Consider the following 19,076-nt stretch of genomic DNA (forward strand, 5'->3'; position numbering starts at 1 on the left):
AGGAGATACGAGTCATTCTTTCCGCCGCGCTAACATGGGAGTCAATGACAAGCTAATATTTGCACAGAGCGTTAGCATACGGCAAGCGAAAAGCGAAATGCCAAAAAAAAAAATAGGAATAATTCTGAATATTATTATCTCGCCCCGCGTCGTTTGGACGTCGCTAGGACGTCCACAGACGTCTAAGGTATTACTCGTTTCTGATCCTTATGACGTTTCCAGACGTGTTTTGTACAGAATGTGTTAAAAGCAGAGTTATACTTTGTTGCGAGCTGGCAGATTAAACAGATTATCTACAACACGTGTTTTGTGTTATTCTCAGTGCTTGACGCCACAGCTTTTTGCTTCTACGGGCCGTCGGCATGGAACAAGCTCCCACTGTACCTTCGTCAGGCAGCCTCTGTAGACATTTTTAAAGCTCAGCTCAAGACCCACTTTTACAACATTGCTTTTAATTGAGTTTTAATTTGCACGTTCCTACCCTGCCCTGACTGATTTGCTGCATGTGGTGTTTTTATTATTATTTTATTTGTTTTTATTTGTTTTTATTTATTTTATGTTCTTATATTCAATTTTGTTCTTTGCCATTGTTTTATCATTTTAACTACTTATGTTTTATTGTATTCTATTTTTGCCCTGTGAAGCACTTTGAGCTACATTTATATATGAAAGGTGCTATACAAATAAAGTTTATTATTAGTTTATTATAATAATACTAATTATATAATATAGAACCACTCCATGGCCCGGTATAGTAACAGTCACTTTCATATTAATCAACTATCTATGTTATATAACTATCTATCTATGTTTGAGGCAGCGGTGGACGAACGGTTTGCGGAGCGGTCTTGATTTCGGAATGTCGCTAGTTCGTATCCCCGGAACGGCACGTTATAATTACCACCGCTGAAGTGCGCTTGGACAAGGCATTGAACCCCTACCATGAAATGTTCTATGAGCAGGGCCTGGCTGTAAACAAGTTATTGAGCTTAGTCCAGTTACCCTGGGTAAACATAGTACCTTTCCTTTCCTTAGTCCAGTTACCCTGCACATAGTACCTTTCCTTTCCTTAGTCCAGTTACCCTGGGTAAACATAGTACCTTTCCTTTCCTTAGTCCAGTTACCCTGGGTAAACATAGTACCTTTCCTTTCCTTAGTCCAGTTACCCTGGGTATTAAAACATAGTACCTTTCCTTTCCTTAGTCCAGTTACCCTGCAGGGTAAACATAGTACCTTTCCTTTCCTTAGTCCAGTTACCCTGCAGGGTAAACATAGTACCTTTCTTTCCTTATGTACAGTATTTATTTCCCAGGGTACCTTGGGTGTGACGGCGGGATCCAGGAAACCTCTGAGCTTCTGGATGTAAGTGTGGGGAGGGTTCTTCACCTGAAATCGTTCCTATGGCAACCACACACATGCGCGCACACACACACACACACACACACACACACACACACACACACACACGTGTACGCACGCACGCACGCACGCACGCAAACAAACACACACAGTGAGTCCAGTCATTAGATTTTCACGATTGTTAACACACGTTTTTCAAAATAATAACAGCTTTCTCAAAACGGCACACACAAAACTGAAAGCCTCACACACAAAATGATAAACCCTGACACCGATTTTGCACGGTGACTCTTTGCCATCAAATCTCTTAACGGTTCCCAAAATGGAACTTTCATTTTCCATTTCCGTTTTCATTTCGTACACAGCCATATTTTCAAATGACACGCATACCATTCATTGAGTATACATACAGTACACAGCATTTACAGCACGCTGAAGTGTAAAACTGAAAACACAATCCTAGAAATGGAACACGGCGCATGAATGACAATGACTCGATCTGGAGAATGATCCATTTCTCCTTTGATTAAAAATGACTCGTGTATAGGTCTACTTTTTTCACAGTGAAACATAAAACCGCACGCAAATATTATGCCGTTCTAAATTCTATTTTTTTTAATTTAATTTTTATTGGAAGAAAAAAAACGCCTTGAGTGGTTCATGACGCTCCTCCATGAATATTTGTGTGCTGTACGTTGATGCTTTGAGGTTTATTTTTATTTTTTATCCCACGATTTTGTAACCCATTTTTCACCCCTTACAGGTGTCAATTATCTAATGTGACCCTGGGCTCTACACACTCTCCGCCAACCTAGTCCCCATATATGGGGGACATGTGGACTTCAACTCATGCTTCCTTCATGCGTGTTCAAGTTGCACCTGACAGGGGGGGAGTTTCCCTGGTTGGAACGTAGCGTGTGGAAGGAACACGTTATTCCAACCAGTTCCTTTCCCCTCCATCAGGCGCCCCGGCTGGCCAGGGGGAGGCAGTTTAGAGACCAGGATTACTGCATGTTTTTTATGAGGGTACCTACCCTAGGGGACACGGGGAGAACATGCAAACTCCACACAGATGCTTTGAGGTTTTACATGAGAAGTGTGTGCAACAACCGAACATTGTGATGTGTAATTGACAATAGAGTTTAGTGCAGATAAGGGAGTGTAAAGTATACCAAATTGTGTGAAAGCCATGTTTCGTTCTTCGGCTTTTCAAAAATAGCAGTTTGTAAATAATAAGAAATTAGATTATTTTTTTCTTATTTTGTTTCCTATTTTTTACCTATTTTTGCAATTTTTTTCTTTCCTATTATTATTTTTAATTTCTCATTTCTTATTATTTCTCATTTCTTATTATAGAGATTTGTTCGATTTGAGATTTGTTCGATTCGATATTCCAACCCACTGACAAGTTCCAACCTGACACACCCACTTATATCGTCTCGGTTCACAAAGCGCTGCGTGCAATTACAAAGCTGAACCGCCGTTTTGTGGTTCACATTGGGAACGAACGTTTATGGTTCGGAAACCAACTCATTTTCAGTGGAAACACTCTGAACTGGTTCAATATTTACTAGCGGGAAGAAAGAACCGAACCGGTTCAACCCCGGTGGAATAGGGGCCAGTGTGTGCGTGTACTGTACTTACCAAATCATTCTTCAACAATCTTCCAGGTCTACAGCGTGGAACCACACCTTCTGAAAGCCCCGAACCAACTCTCTCTCTCTCTCTCTCTCTCTCTCTCTCATTTTGATTCCATTTCTGCTAATAGTAAGGGCATTTTATCAGGTATTTGACCAATCTGGGAACTAAATCGTTACCAAGAAATGTCTTCACCAATGTGTTTCTAAAGGTGTCTAATAACGTATGTACTAAAAGTTTGAAATTCAACTCCCGGGGGAAATTGAGTTATTAGCATAATATGTGACCATACCCATAACATCCTATATAAAGAAAAAAAGTCAAAATTCTTTCAGTAGCATGTGACATATGAAACTAGAGGGTTTTCATGATTCTGAATCCATTCCAAGCATTAGTTTTGCTAAAAAAAAAAAGGTCAGCCCATTTGGTCAAGTGGATATGGCCTAATTTAGCCCAAGGGGTGTTTTTTGTGCAAAACCTAATGCCAGTAGGGACCTTAGATACTCTAAGGTAGGGACCCTCTACTTGAGCTTGTAGGATATTTTCAAACAGCTGTTTAGGGTTGGGGAAATAGTTCAGCCAAATAACTACTTATTGTTCAATTACACAGCCCTTTTTTAAATGTTTAATGACATTCGGATAAGACAATTATGCAACAAAAACAAAAATATCTTTAAGAATTCAAAGCTTCAAGGTGCACTTTTATAACCAACCCGCTGGGGGTCCCAGGAGTGCACTTTGACGCCCTGGAACCCCCTCAAGACCCCCTGGGGGTCCCAGGACCGCACTTTGAGAACCACTGCAGCAAACAGCGACTTGAAACAGGAACCCAGGGTGCATAAACAGGAAACCAGGGTGTAACAGGGGGTACAGGGTGTAACAGTGTGTTTTAACCCATTTTGGGGCGGGAACCCCTTTTGGTGTTAGCATTGTGTTATGCTTTAGCTATTGAAAAATAGCAGATCTACAAGCTCGTAGCGCGCCACCGAGTGGCGCGCTACGAGCTTGTAGGTCTGCAATTTTTTTTTATTATCGAAGAACGACTGACATATAGAAACATAGCTTTTTCAGAAAACTGTCAGGATGTAGAAGAACATTTTTAGAATCTGATCTCAGGTCAGAATGGGTTAAAACGCACTGTAATGGTGAAAGACAGACGAGAGACAAACAGTGAATGTTGAAATAAAACCAGTGGTGCTGATGAGATGGAACAACAGGTGATGACTCCAGTCCTTGTGGTGATGATGAGTTAAAAGCACTCTCCATTTGTTTACATTTTTTCCTCTCACGATTGTGCAACCCATTCTTTTCACCCAGTGTCAATTATCTAATGTAATCCTGTGTTTCTGCACTCCCTCTGCTAACCTGGGGAGGGCGACGGACTCACCTCATGCTTCCTTCTATGCGCGAGTAGTCCAACCAGTTCCTTTTCCCCTCCGTCAGGCGCCCCGGCTGGCCAGGGGGAGGCAGTATATAGGAGACCAGGATTACTGCATGTTTTTTTGTGAGGGTACCTACTCTAGGGGGACACGGGGAGAACATGAACTCCACACAGAAAGGCCATTTTTGCCAACGGGAATGGGCAATGATGACACAGAGGAGAGAACACGCCCCCAGCGGAAAACGAAGCCAGGACCGTCTATAGCTGTGAGGAGACAGCGCTACCGACTTCGGTATCGTTAAGAGTTCATAAATAGCTTTTTAATTTCATCCCTGCTCAAGAGTGAGCTTGAAGCCTGTCCCAATGGGGACCCCTCTTCTCTGATTTAAAAGCAATATTTAAAATAGTTTCAAATGAAATGTTTCAGTAATTTGAAACCAACATTTAAACCGTTACAAATGAAATGTTTCAGTGACTTAAAACCAATATTAAAGCATTACAAATTAAATGTTTCAGTATTTCACTTATTTCACAACACACTGTGGTTGTACTGGTCAGCTCCTAACAACAGTATCAGACTGTGGTTTTACTGGTCAGTACAACAGTATCAGACTGTGGTTGTAGGTGTACTGGTCAGTACAACAGTAGACTGTGGTTTTACTTGTCAGCTCCAAGTACAGTCCCACAAAAAAATAACCTTACAGAAAATAATAATAGACACATTATTATGATTATTATGAACAAGATGGTGAAAGTGAAATGATGACGAATTCACCTTTCCGTATAAAACCGTGTGTGTGTGTGTGTGTGTGTGTGTGTGTGTGTGTGTAAGGCAACCGTCTCTAAAGGCAGAGTGAAAACATTTTGATGACGGCATCCCTGAGAAAGAAAGAAAGAAACCATTACTGCAAGTAATATGTATTAGTTAAAATAACCATTAATTTAGTTAAACGGTTAAATAGCTCTATATTGTGATAGCAATCACCGCTCTAGCAATGATTACTATGACAATATAGAGCAAATAAATGAATATAGCTTGCAAATACATACTGTATTTAGTAGTCATGTGAGACAAAACCTCTTTTTTATTAAATTGTTTTTTATTATATCTTTATCCCACGATTTTGTAACCCATTTGTCACCCCTGTGTCAATCATCTAATGTGATCCTGGGCTCTACACACCCTCCGCCAACCTAGTCCCCATATATGGGGGACAAGGGGAGAGCAACGGACTTGAACTCATGCTTCCTTCATGCCTGAGTGTCCAAGTTGCTCCTTTACACCTGACAGGGGGGAGTTTCCCTGGTTGGACGTAGCGCGTGGAAGGAACACGTTATTCCAACCAGGTCCTTTCCCCTCCATCAGGCGCCCCGGCTGGGCAGGGGAGGCAGTTTAGAGACCAGGATTACTGCATGTTTTTGTGAGGGTACCTACCCTAGGGGACACGGGGAGAACATGTGAGGGTACTACCCTAGGGGACACGGGGAGAACATGTGAGGGTACCTACCCTAGGGGACACGGGGAGAACATGCAAACTCCACACAGAAAGGCCCTTTCGCCAACCCCGCCTTCGGGTATGGGCACTGATGACGCGGAGGAGGAAACACGCCGCCAGCACCCACAGCGTCCCGAGTCGGGAATCGAACCCAGGACCTTCTAGCTGTGAGGCGACAGCACTATACCAACTGTGCCCCCTAAAACCGGTCTTCATGAGTTAAGTTTTCAGAAAATAGTTCCAAAACTGTACACACAATAATGTGAGTGAGTGAGTGAGTGAGTGAGTGAGTGAGTCTGTGTGTGTGTGTGTGTGTGTGTGTGTGTGTGTGTGTGTGTGTGTGTGTGTGTGTGTGTGTGTGTGTGCGTGTGCGTGTGTGTGTGTGTGTGTGTGTTACCTTGCAAAGGGAATGTAAGACAGTCCATACCTGTTGATGACAAACACACATGTTGCTTATTTTATTACAATTATTATTTTACAATTTCTTCTCTTTTTCTACCAATTTAAGCATTATGCCATTTACATGGAATAAAGACAAATTTAATCTCAAGACGAAGAAAATGTAATGATGATGATTTAGGCCGACCAGCTGAAGAAATCACAGATTTGAGGCATTAAGGTTGCCTTTATGACATTTCTGAAACCTGTATTCTATTGGTAGTTTGATCACTTCAAGTTCAAATACCCTTTCATCTTAAAATAACTAATGGCCGAAAATAGCCAATCTACAAGCTCACAACACGTCACGCTGGGACGCGTTGAGAGCTTGTAGATCTGCTATTTCCGGTGTGCAGCATGCTTTCACAGAAGACACGCTGGGCTTACTATGGAATCCAAATGACCGACGTCAGTCGTGGGGACCGAGAACTTTTACCCGTTCTGACCTGAGATCAGATTCTATAAAAATGTTCTTCTACACATCCTGACAGTTTTCTGAAAAAGCTACGTTTCTGTGTCAGTCGTTCTTCGATTTTTCAAAAATAGCAGACCTACAAGCTCGTATGAGCGTCAAAAGGGGTTCCTGCCCAAAATCAAACGCCTCGCGGTTATTATGTTAGCGCTTCCGACGAAAGAACAATAACTACTAGCCGCCGTCCCTGAAATAGCTTTCAGTGTGTGTGTGTGTGTGTGTGTGTGCGTGCGTGCGTGCGTGCGTGTGTGTGTGTGCGTGCGTGTGTGCATGTGTGTGCATCTTACCAGGTAAAAGCCAGAAATTGTAGAACGCAAAACAGCAGAGCAAGACCATTCTTCTTCCACTAGAGACACAGACAGACAGAGATGATATTATATAATAATCATAAAAATTAATACTATCAATAACAATGGTGTGTTTTGTGTGTGTGTGTGTGTGTGTGTGTGTGTGTGTGTGTGTGTGTGTGTGTGTGTGTGTGTGTGTGTGTGTGTGTGTTGTGTGTGTGTGCGCGTCTCACCCAGAAAGCAGCACACAGGGTCAGCACCAGACAGGTCTGTTAAAGAACACATTCACAGAGTTTATGGTTGTTGGGCAGAAACCATCTCCGTATTTAAAAGACGTATTTTTTTATTTTATACTCACTACCTCAGACTAGTGTCACTCAAAGCTAGCAAAATAGCCTGTAGTATCTACGAGCTCACAACTGAAAATAAATCTTTGGGGTGCATACTTAGTTTAGACTAGTCATTGGTTAGACATGGGTTAAGGTTAGGTTTAGGGTGCATACTTAGTTTAGACTAGTCATTGGTTAGACATGGGTTAAGGTTAGGTTTAGGTGGGAGGCGGACTATTTTCCCGACAGCATTCTAGCCGACGGGGCAACGGTCCGCTCCGCAGCGGGGGGACCGTCGCTGCGATGCGAAAAAGCGATGGTCCGACATGCGCTGCTCCCGTGCTTGCGGTTAGGGTTAGGTTAGGATTGAGGTTTCGGATCAATATGGTGTCGGGGAAAAAAGACCTGCACCCGGTTTAGGTGTGCTGCCCCGTGGGAGGTTAGGTTTAGACTAGAGTGAGGGTTTGAGATAGGTTGTAGATGTAGGACTAATGACTGGTCTGACCAAAAACTGTCTAAACTAAGTACTGCACCCGTTTTTTAAAGCATTATGTTATACTTTACTCTAAACTAAGTACTGCACCCAAATCTTTTGCTATTTGTTGTTATTTTCTTACTTTTAAGTGAAAGTGAAAGTGGTTCAGTGAGTCTGTGGATTTCAGAAACGTGCAACCAGTGAACAGTGTTAACTAGAGCTGGGAATAATCTAATTAATCAGAGGCTTTGTAATGAATTAATCTCGATTAATCACATTTTAATCGCATATCAATATTCAACCCGAGAACAGTGAGAAACCTTTTCTTTTTAATGTTTTTTGGTATCCCAGTGAATAGTGACTACGGGATTCCGCCGTATTTTCAACATTTTACTGTCATTAATATACCTTAGAGTTGTTGTGTGGATATAATAAGAAAGTCCCCCCCATTCTATTGATGTGTTTCCGGTGCGCTGCTCAGCGGCTGCACTGCGACCCAGCGTGCCTCGTATGCCTTAATGTTTAATGTTTGTCCGTGTGCCTACGTAATGTCAGTCGTTATGTGTGTAAGGATGTGGAAGATAAGGGCCTTAGAAATCGCTCTGCTGATTCTGTGGATTATACACTCCTGTGGAAGATGCCTGTCAGTCGAACTTCAGACTCAACAATTCGACAACACAAACAATTGGCGTGGGGCGGCGCCCAGACTCGCCTGTGTGTACAGCCGAGATGTGCTGCTGTCACTACGGCCGGAGCCTCGCACTACGAACAACAACAACCACGTCTGTTTGTCCGTGTTGAACAACATCCCCGAGGAGTTGATCCGACACAGAAGGAAAAGGAAACGAGGAAGAAAGGGCGGTATACGGAATCGACTACGGAGGAGATTCAAGCGCCCCCCGCTCCCCTCTATCGTTCTGGCCAACGTGCGTTCCTTACACCACAAAATCGGCACGATACGGACATATGCAAGGTACTGTAATGATTTTCGTGAGGCATCGCTGTTTTGTTTCACTGAAAGCTGGCTAAAGCCATCAAAACCAGACTCACTGTATGAAGTCCCCGGATTCACTCTGGTGCGCCTAGACAGAGGTGGAGGAGGCGGATACGGCGGTGTATGCGTGTACATTAATGATCTCTGGTGTCGATCCTACTCTATAAAAGTGAGGATATGCGACGATCCCAATGTAGAGATCCTGGGCATGACGTTAAGACCTTTCTACCTACCCCGCGAATTTGGATGCGTTCTGCTGTTTGTTGTTTATGTGCCCCCAAAAGGGCCAGGAAGAGCTGCACAAGCAGCAAAGACCATTGCTGACTGTGTGCATGAGCTCCAACTGCAGTACCCGGACGCACCAGCGGTCGTGCTTGGAGACCTAAACCAGTGTTATCTGGACACTGTGCTGCCGGGATTTGAACAATATGTCAAGGATGCGACAAGGAAAAATAACATTTTGGACAAGTGCTATGTAAACATTCCAAATGCATATGTAGCCAAGATTGGGCCACCAATAGAGACCTCTGACCACAATGTTGTGTGCATGACCCCAGTCTATAAATCCAAATTAAAAAGAGGGAAGCCAGAGAAGAAGGTAGTTAGGACATGGACAGATGACAACAAGGAACAACTTGCAGCATGCCTGGACTGGACTGATTGGGACACGTTCAGAGAGGGTTCATTAGATGAAATGACCACAGTCACAAATTATTATATAAATTTTTGTGTACAGCTGGTTGTTCCTACAAAGGAGATAAAAATCTATCCAAACAACAAATCATATGTGACAAAAGATATAAAAAGTGTAATAAATGAAAGGAAAACAGCTTTCATAAACAAAGATTTTGGTGCACTTAAATTGGCAGATAAAAAGTTAAAAACGAAAATGAGGCAGGCAAAATTGGCACATAGACAGCGTCTGGAGGACGCGTTTAATGCCAACGATCACAAAAAGGCATGGGATACAATGAAATCTATGACAGGAATGTCAACCCCAACAAAACCTATTGTGACCGAAAATGAACTTGTCTTTTCCAATGACCTAAACACCTTTTTCGCCAGATTTGAATCATTGGACAATTCCGCAAAGTGTACTGAAATACTGAAGGCTGTAACACCTGCCCCCTCTGACAGAATTACCATCACTGAAGAGGATGTGAGGAAAGTGTTTCAGTGTACTAACACAAGGAAAGCTAATGGGCCAGATGAATGCAGTGCTTTTCTCCTCAAACACTTTGCATCTGAGCTGGCTCCAGTGTGGCAACCAATATTCCAAACCTCTGTAGACACACACACAATTCCCCTGTCTTGGAAAACCTCACACATTAAACCACTACCCAAAATCCAATGTCCAAAAGAACATAAGGATTATAGACCCATAGCTCTCACTTCAGTGATTATGAAATCACTTGAAAGAATACTGTTACAACATCTTGTCAGTATAACCAAAGACAAATTCGACCCCAGTCAGTTTGCCTACAAAAAGGGTTGCGGTACAGAGGATGCGGTTGTCACACTGGTCCACTTAATTACAAAACACCTAGATAAGTCAAATAAGAATCATGCGAGAGTGCTATTCTTAGACTTTTCTTCAGCTTTCAACACAATACAGTCTGATATACTAGTGTCAAAAATGGTACAGTTGGAACTGAATCCATACTTAATTCACTGGTATGCTTCTTTTCTTACTAACAGAGTACAGAGGGTGAAGGTGAACACAACCCTCTCATCAGCATTAACTACTAATGTTGGTGCTCCCCAGGGTTGTGTGAGCTCAGCTGTACTTTTCACCCTCTATACTGACAGCTGTCGTATTGAGGAATGCCTGTCTGAATGTCGCACTGACACACCAGACCAATACATTCTAAAATACTCAGATGATACAGTTTTGATCTCTCTCCTAGATAGTTCCAGTGATCCTGGACTGCACCAACACAGAGTAAATAAGGTGGTTGAATGGAGTGATAACAACGCTCTCATCATTAACACAAAAAAGACAGAAGAGATTGTTTTTGGTACACCACCAGAGATACACAGATCCCCCATTACTATTCATGGGGAACCGATCAACCAGGTATGTTCGTACAAATACCTAGGAGTAGTAATAGACCATCTTTTGTCATGGAAAGATCAGATTGATTCAGTGTGTAAGAAAACAAAGCAAAGAATCTACTTCCTTCGCCGTCTAAGATCCTTCGGTGCTAGTAGACGGATTCTTCTTTTGTTTTTCACTTCTGTTATTATGAGTGTTCTTCAGTACTGTAGTACCACCTGGTATGGATGTTTGTCTGCAGCCCTAAAGTCACAACTGCTGCAACAACTGAACATTTGTTCAAAGATTGTTGGACAACAACTTCAGAAACTGTATACATCCACATATGATAACAGCATCCTAAGGTTAGCAAGGAATATCACCTCTAATACTAAGCATGTGTTGTATAGAGAATATAGGTTGCTACCTTCAGGAAGGAGATATGGTGTACCAGCATACAACAAGGTCAGACTAAAGAGGTCCTTTGTCTACCAGTCGACTTTGAGGCTCAATCAGGAGATGTAGTAGCCACAGGATAATCTAAGCGGTGGATATTGCTCATGTCTTTATGTATGTAAATTGTCTTGTTCTCTGTGTTTTGTATATGTTCTGCATACCTGGCTGCTTGTGTCGCAAGACAAATTTCAGTGTGAACTGACAATAAAGTAATATATCATATCATATCATATCATTCTGTGTTGCCTAGAAATGGATGTCTGAAGTAACATTATGAAGTACATCTCAGTGACATCACAAAAATGTACTTCATAATGTTACTGTTTTTTTCCAGACCTCCAGTTCTATAGGCCAGTGGTTCCCAAAGTGGGGTCCGGGGACCCCCAGGGGTACCTGAGGGAGTTCCAGGGGGGACCCATCTATTTTGTTCATGTTCATAAAGTGCTAAAGTGTTTAAAGCAGTGGTTCCCAAACTTTTTCATGTCAAGGACCCCCAAATTGACACTACTTAGCCCGTGGACCCCCATTTGAAAAGATATGCCAGGGACCCCCATAAGAGAAGACGTACACATTTAGACGTCTACATTTAGACGTCTACATTTAAACGTATACATTTATACGTCTACATTTAGACGTCTACATTTAGACGTCTACATTTAGACGTCAGAACACCTGCTATAGGCAACACAGAATGTGCTTTCTGAAAAAGCTATGTTTCCATGTCAGTCGTTCTTCAATTTTTCAAAAATAGCAGACCTACAAGCTCGTAGCGCGCCACTCGGTGGCGCGCTACGAGCTTGTAGATCTGCTATTTTTCAGTAGCTAAAGCATAACATGATGCTAACACCAACAAGGGGTTCCAGCCCAAAATGGATTAGCATTATGTTATACTTTAGCTATCGAAAGATAGCAGATCTACTATAGCACGGCAATCGGTGCCGTGCTAGCTTGTAGATCTGCTATATCTGACAAGATACTTGTGCGCGCGTGCGTGTGCGTGCACTAACCAACATGACAGTGGTTGCCAGAGCTCTCTCTTTCGCACACATCCTCTTCACCTGGTTGACTGGTCCCATTAAGAAGATGGTACTGGAATATAATATTTATACATACATTAGGATATTATATATATATTATATAGTATAAAAACTGTATTCTAGCTGGCTAAAGAACAGATGTTTCAGAGTATATATAAACTGTATTCTAGCTGGCTAAAGAACAGATGTTTCAGAGTATATAAACTGTATTTTACCTGGCTAAAGAACAGATGTTTCAGAGTATACTGTATTCTAGCTGGCTAAAGAACAGATGTTTCAGAGTAAATAAACTGTATTTTACCTGGCTAAAGAACAGATGTTTCTGAGTATATAAACTTTATTTTACCTGGCTAAAGAACAGATGTTTCTGAGTATATATAAACTGTATTTTACCTGGCTAAAGAACAGATGTTTCAGAGTATATAAACTGTATTTTACCTGGCTAAAGAACAGATGTTTCTGAGTATATATAAACTGTATTTTACCTGGCTAAAGAACAGATGTTTCTGAGTATATATAAACTGTATTTTACCTGACCAGAGAACAGATGTTTCAGAGTATATAAACTATATTTTACCTGACTAAAGAACAGATGTTTCTGAGTATATAAACTGTATTTTACCTGGCTAAAGAACAGATGTTTCAGAGTATATAAACTGTATTTTACCTGACCAGAGAACAGATGTTTCAGAGTATATAAACTATATTTTACCTGACTAAAGAACAGATGTTTCAGAGTATATAAACTGTATTTTACCTGAATAAAGAACAGATGTTTCAGAGTATATAAACTGTATTTTACCTGGCTAAAGAACAGATGTTTCTGAGTATATATAAACTGTATTTTACCTGGCTAAAGAACAGATGTTTCTGAGTATATATAAACTGTATTTTACCTGACTAAAGAACAGATGTTTCAGAGTATATAAACTGTATTTTACCTGGCCAGAGAACAGATGTTTCCCAGAGTATAAAAAGCAGCAAAGATGGCGAGACCAACAGCTGGCACCCACAACAGACACGTTCCCTGGAATATGAATAGTATTATTAATTCAAATATAACACAGGCATTGACCATTACATTATGGAGGTCGTAACGTTTTCAATTTAACAACAGGTGGCGACAGCCCACTTTACCTTTTGCCCTAGCTATAACTCTTGAACCGTAAGTCATGATAAAAAAAATGTATCATAAAATCAAACATTTTTTTTCTCTGGATTACTTGGGTCATGACGCATCTCCCCATTATAGGCAAGATTTTCCACCATTTAGAATTGTCTTCAAAACACACTTTTTGCTCATCCACCTACGGACTTTCTCACAAAAATCGCCGGTACACATGATCTCAGAATTTTGATCACCTGTATCGTTCGGCCGTATAATCTGCTTCCAAAGTTAGTGGGAGGGGACTATTTTACAGAAACGGAATATCCAACCCAACCCAATCTTTTATCACATCGAGGGTGGTTTAATCAACAGAAAGCCCAAAGCAAAAAGCTTGTGTGAATTGAAACCAAATAAACCTGTAAGGGTCCATTTGGTATCTATAAAGGTAATCGAACAAAGGACTCAATAAATTGATTGGAACAGTCAGAGACCACTGCCGTACGGTATGAAGCAGATAGACAGGTACTGTACCGGTTTGGACAGGGTGACTCCTGTGTGAAACAGACAGACAGGTAGAGAAAGACAGTCAGGCACTGTGAAACAGACAGACATGCAGAAAGACAGTCAGGTACTGTGAAACAGACAGACATGCAGAAAGACAGTCAGGTACTGTGAAACAGACAGAAAGACAGTCAGGTACTGTGAAACAGACAGACAGCTAGTGGCTACCGGCTGACAGACAGGTATGCAGATAAAGACAGGTAGTGTTCTCCCTGTGTCCCCTAGGGTAGGTACCCTCACATGTTCTCCCCGTGTCCCCTAGGGTAGGTACCCTCACATGTTCTCCCCGTGTCCCCTAGGGTAGGTACCCTCACATGTTCTCCCCGTGTCCCCTAGGGTAGGTACCCTCACATGTTCTCCCCGTGTCCCCTGGGGTAGGTACCCTCATAAAAAACATGCAGTAATCCTGGTCTCTAAAACTACCTCCCCCTGGCCAGCCGGGGCGCCTGATGGAGGGGAAAGGAACTGGTTGGATTCCAACCAGTTCCTTTCCCCTCCATCAGGCGCCCCGGCTGCACGTGGAAGGAACGTGGAAGCACGTGGAAGGAACACGTTATTCCAACCGTTGGAATAACGTGTTCCTTCCACGCGCTACGTCCGGGTGGGGAAAAGAAGCAGCTTGGACTCCTCATGCATAGAAGGAAGCATGATGCTGAGTGAAAAAATGGGTTGCAAAATCGTGGGATAGAAATTTAGACCTGTACACCAGTATAAAACAGACACAGGGCTCCAGCGTGCGACCTATTAGGTCGCATATGCGACTTCATTTCTTAATGTGCAAGTTCAATTTGAACGAGGTCGCACCGGTGATACTGCTTTCACTCCCAGCCTCAACCATGAAGCACAGGCGTTAGCGCGATAATAAAATATTACTTTATTCTCGCTCATTCCGCGCCTCCTCTCTCTCTCTCTCTCGCGCTCCCTCTCTCTCTCTCTGCCTGTCTGTCTGCAACGGTCTGCACACGACACGCGTGAGTTCAACAGCGGCGGCACGCTCACTGATCAACCCCGAAAAAACTAAACTGATTTCAGCATCGGCTGTAGGCTACATAAGTTTCCCTGGAGCGCACACTTTTACAACTGGGATGATGATGCATGCTGTGCATTGCTGTCGCTGAATCCACGGAGACAGCAGACACAACATAATATGGGGGACTGCACCTCGTCCCCGACCCAAACACGGTAAACTTGTTGTTGAAAAATAGCTTCCAATAGCTTGTTATTTTGCGTCGAGTAGCGCTGTGTGCAGGCCATAGACTGTATGCAGGCCAGGCTACATACATGATCGCCTCGAACAAAATACATCTCCCACGTGAAACGTCGTACGACGTGGTGTTGCATGCTGAAAATAGCAGATTTACAAGCTCACAACGCGTCGCGTCCACCACACGTTGTGAGCTTGTAGATCAGCACATGGAAATATGCAGGCTGAGACGTTTAGAAACTTTCCCCTTCACAATAAAAGCACATCAGCTTTCACATGTTCATTCCATATAAAGAAAAGACAGGGGGAAAGTGGGCAAGGATTATGAATTCGGTGGCATTTCACATTGCAAAAGGGTGCAGGAAGAGTGGGCACGTGGGCACCTCAGTGTTAAATATCCTTATTGGCCATTAGGTTGAACATGCCCATGCAGAAGGTAAGGGGTGTGTCTCATTTAATTCTGTTTCATATACAGTAGCCAAATGATAATAACGATATGGAAAAATGCACTATACGTAGGTTAATTCATTATAATAATTTCCTGTAGAATGTGTGAGTGAGAAATATAACATGTTATGTGCTTAATTTAAGGCATTTATGCTTCAGCCAAGAAAACCTTTGCTAGCCTTGGTGATAAGGTCATGTATTAATACAGCGCTATACAAAAAAAAGTTGGTGCTACCTAATTTGTGGTGGCGCTACCAACTGAAAAAGGTAGGTGGCACCAGTGCTACCTGTGAAAAAGTTAGTCTGGAGCCCTGAACAGACAGACAGGTACAACAGACAAACAGGTTACCAGTATAGATAAAGTGAGTCCCAGTATACAACAGACAGACAGGTTACCACTTACCAGTATAGATAAAGTGAGTCCCAGTACGAAACAGATAACGAAGGCTTTGACTCTGGTTCCAAAGGCTAAGGTGGAGGCTTGGTTCGCTGCCTGAGAGAAAGACACGACAGACAGACAGACAGACAGACAGACAAGCTCATTGTAAGATGGCACTTCTTATCTGTACTCACTGTGACTTCAAACAAAACCTTTTGTTTTCATGATCCTGTGGTTGCTTATTTATCTCGCAAAATCACTGCATACTGTAACTTCTAAATGCCTAAATTGTAATAAAGTGACTTTACAGTGGAAAAACAAGCCTGAAGTGGCTTATCATAAGACATTACTTTTGTAATTACTTTTTCCCCTCACTGTATAAGTTTATTTTCCCTTATTACCTCCTTTATGATGAATTCCTGCTCTGTTCTTTGACTATATAGAAGTGTCTATTTGTACGTCTCTAAATGTTTTGATGAATTGAACAATGTGGACCCTCTTGTAGACAAGTGTAATGCTTAATTGGGTCGTCCACTCACAGTTATCAGTCTTTGTATTGAGTTTGTGCTTGAAATGTACTGTAATTCTGCAAACTGGACACTGTTAATACATATTTCAATCAATCAATCAATGGCAACAATGCCTGTTACTTTAGTGTATAAGTGTACCTACTGTAGCTACACGCCACAGTCATGTGTTTCTACAGTCATGTGTGCGGATGAGCTGGTTTCTAGGTGTATTTTTATGTGTGAATTCTATGACCCCAGGCGTTGACACTAGGGGCAGGGGGGCCCCTAGTGTCAACGCCTGGGGTCATAGTCTGCCCCTGGCAGGTAAAAAAAGAAAAACTTTCGGGCAGGTGTAGCCGCAATTTGCAACTCTAGATTTTTTTATAATGGGATGAATTGCAGTTGCAATACCCTCCAGAGTCCCCACTCATCTTTTTTGGTTTGCGATCTGCTTGTCTTAAACGACGTTAAACTCACCAACATTGCAGCTGTAGTCCAAGCTTGAATTATCCTCTTTCAATCTGCCGAGCTTGTTTTTCATAAAAATCCACCGTAGAGAGGTTATGAGCTACTTTCTGTCAAGATATCCTCTGCAAGTGATTATTTTTCTAAGTGCTGGAGTTTGGAAGTACTCGTCGTATGTCACTGAACGGCCTGCGTTCCACCTGTTTCGAATTTGCACATAATGCAGTTAACAAAAACGAGTGCTTCCAAACTGCAACACTTAGAAAAAGAATCACCTGCAGAGGATGTCTTGACAGAAAGTAGCTCATAACATGTCTACGGTGGATTTTTATGAAAAACAAGCTCGGCAGATTGAAAGAGGATAATTCAAGCGTGGACTACAGCTGCAATGTTGGTGAGTTTAACGTCGTTTAAGACAAGCAGATCGCAAACCAAAAAAGATGAGTGGGGAGTCAATGGAGGGTATTGCAACTCTACATTCATCCCATTATAACAAAATCTAGAGTTGCAAATTGCGGCTAGGGCAGGTGGAACTTGCTTTCAGTTTCAACTTTCAACAACAGTTCAAAGCTCCTTGTGACTGGAACAATCTACCTGTCCACATTCGCTCAATAACATCTTTCAATTTGTTTAAAACTGTGCTGTCCTCTCATCTTGAGACTACCTGTTCATGTTTTCACTAATCATCACTGTAGCAGATCCATGATGCAATGATCCATGTGTCTACGTTATGTCCATGTTATGTGAAATGTTGACTTGTTGCAGTTTTTGTTTTGTTGTTTTTAGTTTTGTTGTTGTTTGTTTCTTGTTTATCTAAGAGTTGTTTTGTCTTGTTTTGTCTGGTTGAATGTTTTGTTGTTTTTCGTTTTGTTGTTTGTTTCTTGTTTGTTGTTTTGTCTTGTCTGGTTGAATTGTTTGTAAAAAAAAAAGTGTCTTTATGTATGAAGTGTATTTTGTGAATTGCGGACCCCCTTGAAAACGAAATAGGGTTGTTCCTAATAAAGAATTCCAGACAGACAGTCTCTAAAACACAGCACAAGGTATCTGCCACAGAGCTATGTGGAAATGTAAAATAAGACCACTGTTTACCTACAATGTGATTTTTGTACCCACCGTTCTAACCCGAGCAAACTCATAACGTCCTAAACGTTATACTTTAAGTAGTTCACTTCAAAGTACTTTGAAAGTAGTTTTTTTAAAACATGGGCTGGGGTTAGCCTTTAGCATCGTTAGCATGCCGTCTCTCTTACCTCCAGGATGTCCGTGCCGTCGCTGCTACCACCAGCCGCATCCTCTCCTCTGAGAACCTTCTTCAGTTTATCCATCTAAAAACACTGTTAAAAGTCACTAAAACGAATCTATGTAATCATCAGACGGGAGTCGGAACGCTTCGACGTGGTTTTATCAGCAGGAAAAGGTGTTTAAATGTATTAAAAACAAGGTTTTCTATATTGTTTAGGATAGAAGAACAACAGGTGCGCTCACTGCGCTGCGCTTGCACTCGTCTGGAATTCTAATCATCCCATAGCCCGGCGTGATGGGGCAGGTGTGGCTCGCGCTGTCATTGGCCGAATGGGGGGGTTGGTTGCCGCTGGCGACACGTGGGCGGCCAATCACAGCGCGGGGAAGAGCACAATAACTCAGGATCCCATGCATCGGGCGGATCTGCAGAACCGCCCTGCGGCTACAGAAGCATCTGGGGGCGCTGTTTCACCATATTATTGTAGATGGATGGGAGTATTACAATAATACTGATGCCTTGTTTAACTGTGAAGATGGAGAGGGCCACTATAGTTCCACACTCACTCCAGAGGGCCACTATAGTTCCACACTCACTCCAGAGGGCCACTATAGTTCCATACTCACTCCAGAGGGCCACTTATAGTTCCACACTCACTCCAGAGGGCCACTATAGTTCCACACTCACTCCAGAGGGCCACAATAGTTCCACACTCACTCCAGAGGGCCACAATAGTTCCACACTCACTCCAGAGGGCCACTTATAG

At 42.3% G+C, this 19,076-nt stretch overlaps 1 protein-coding gene across 1 annotated transcript; it reads right to left on the bottom strand.

Moving 5' to 3' along the window:
* Positions 1–4,645: 4,645 nt before the first annotated feature.
* Positions 4,646–18,557, bottom strand: LOC308311662 (vesicle transport protein SFT2B-like). Its single transcript, XM_080758446.1, has 8 exons — positions 18,321–18,557; positions 16,121–16,210; positions 13,339–13,424; positions 12,368–12,449; positions 7,305–7,340; positions 7,072–7,130; positions 6,272–6,301; positions 4,646–5,257 (listed from the first exon to the last, which is right to left on the bottom strand). The coding sequence occupies exons 1-8, from the start codon at positions 18,393–18,395 to the stop codon at positions 5,221–5,223; spliced, it is 495 nt and encodes a 164-aa protein (XP_080614572.1). The 5' UTR covers positions 18,396–18,557; the 3' UTR covers positions 4,646–5,220.
* Between the last annotated feature and the right edge of the window lie 519 nt (positions 18,558–19,076).

Source organism: Protomyctophum bolini, assembly GCF_963924005.1.
Source record: "Protomyctophum bolini genome assembly, chromosome: 24".
In the NCBI taxonomy this organism is placed as follows: Eukaryota; Metazoa; Chordata; class Actinopteri; order Myctophiformes; family Myctophidae; genus Protomyctophum; species Protomyctophum bolini.

Bases quoted from the DNA above. Each gene is read 5' to 3' on its own strand.
- LOC308311662 (XM_080758446.1), bottom strand. From the start codon at position 18,395: ATGGATAAACTGAAGAAGGTTCTCAGAGGAGAGGATGCGGCTGGTGGT. The intron at 7,341-12,367 runs GTTAGTGCACGC...GTTCTTTAACAG, and splicing joins TGGCAACCACTGTCATGTTG to ACCTGTCTGGTGCTGACCCT. The intron at 5,258-6,271 runs GTAACACACACA...TTTCTTTCTCAG, and splicing joins TCTTACATTCCCTTTGCAAG to GGATGCCGTCATCAAAATGT.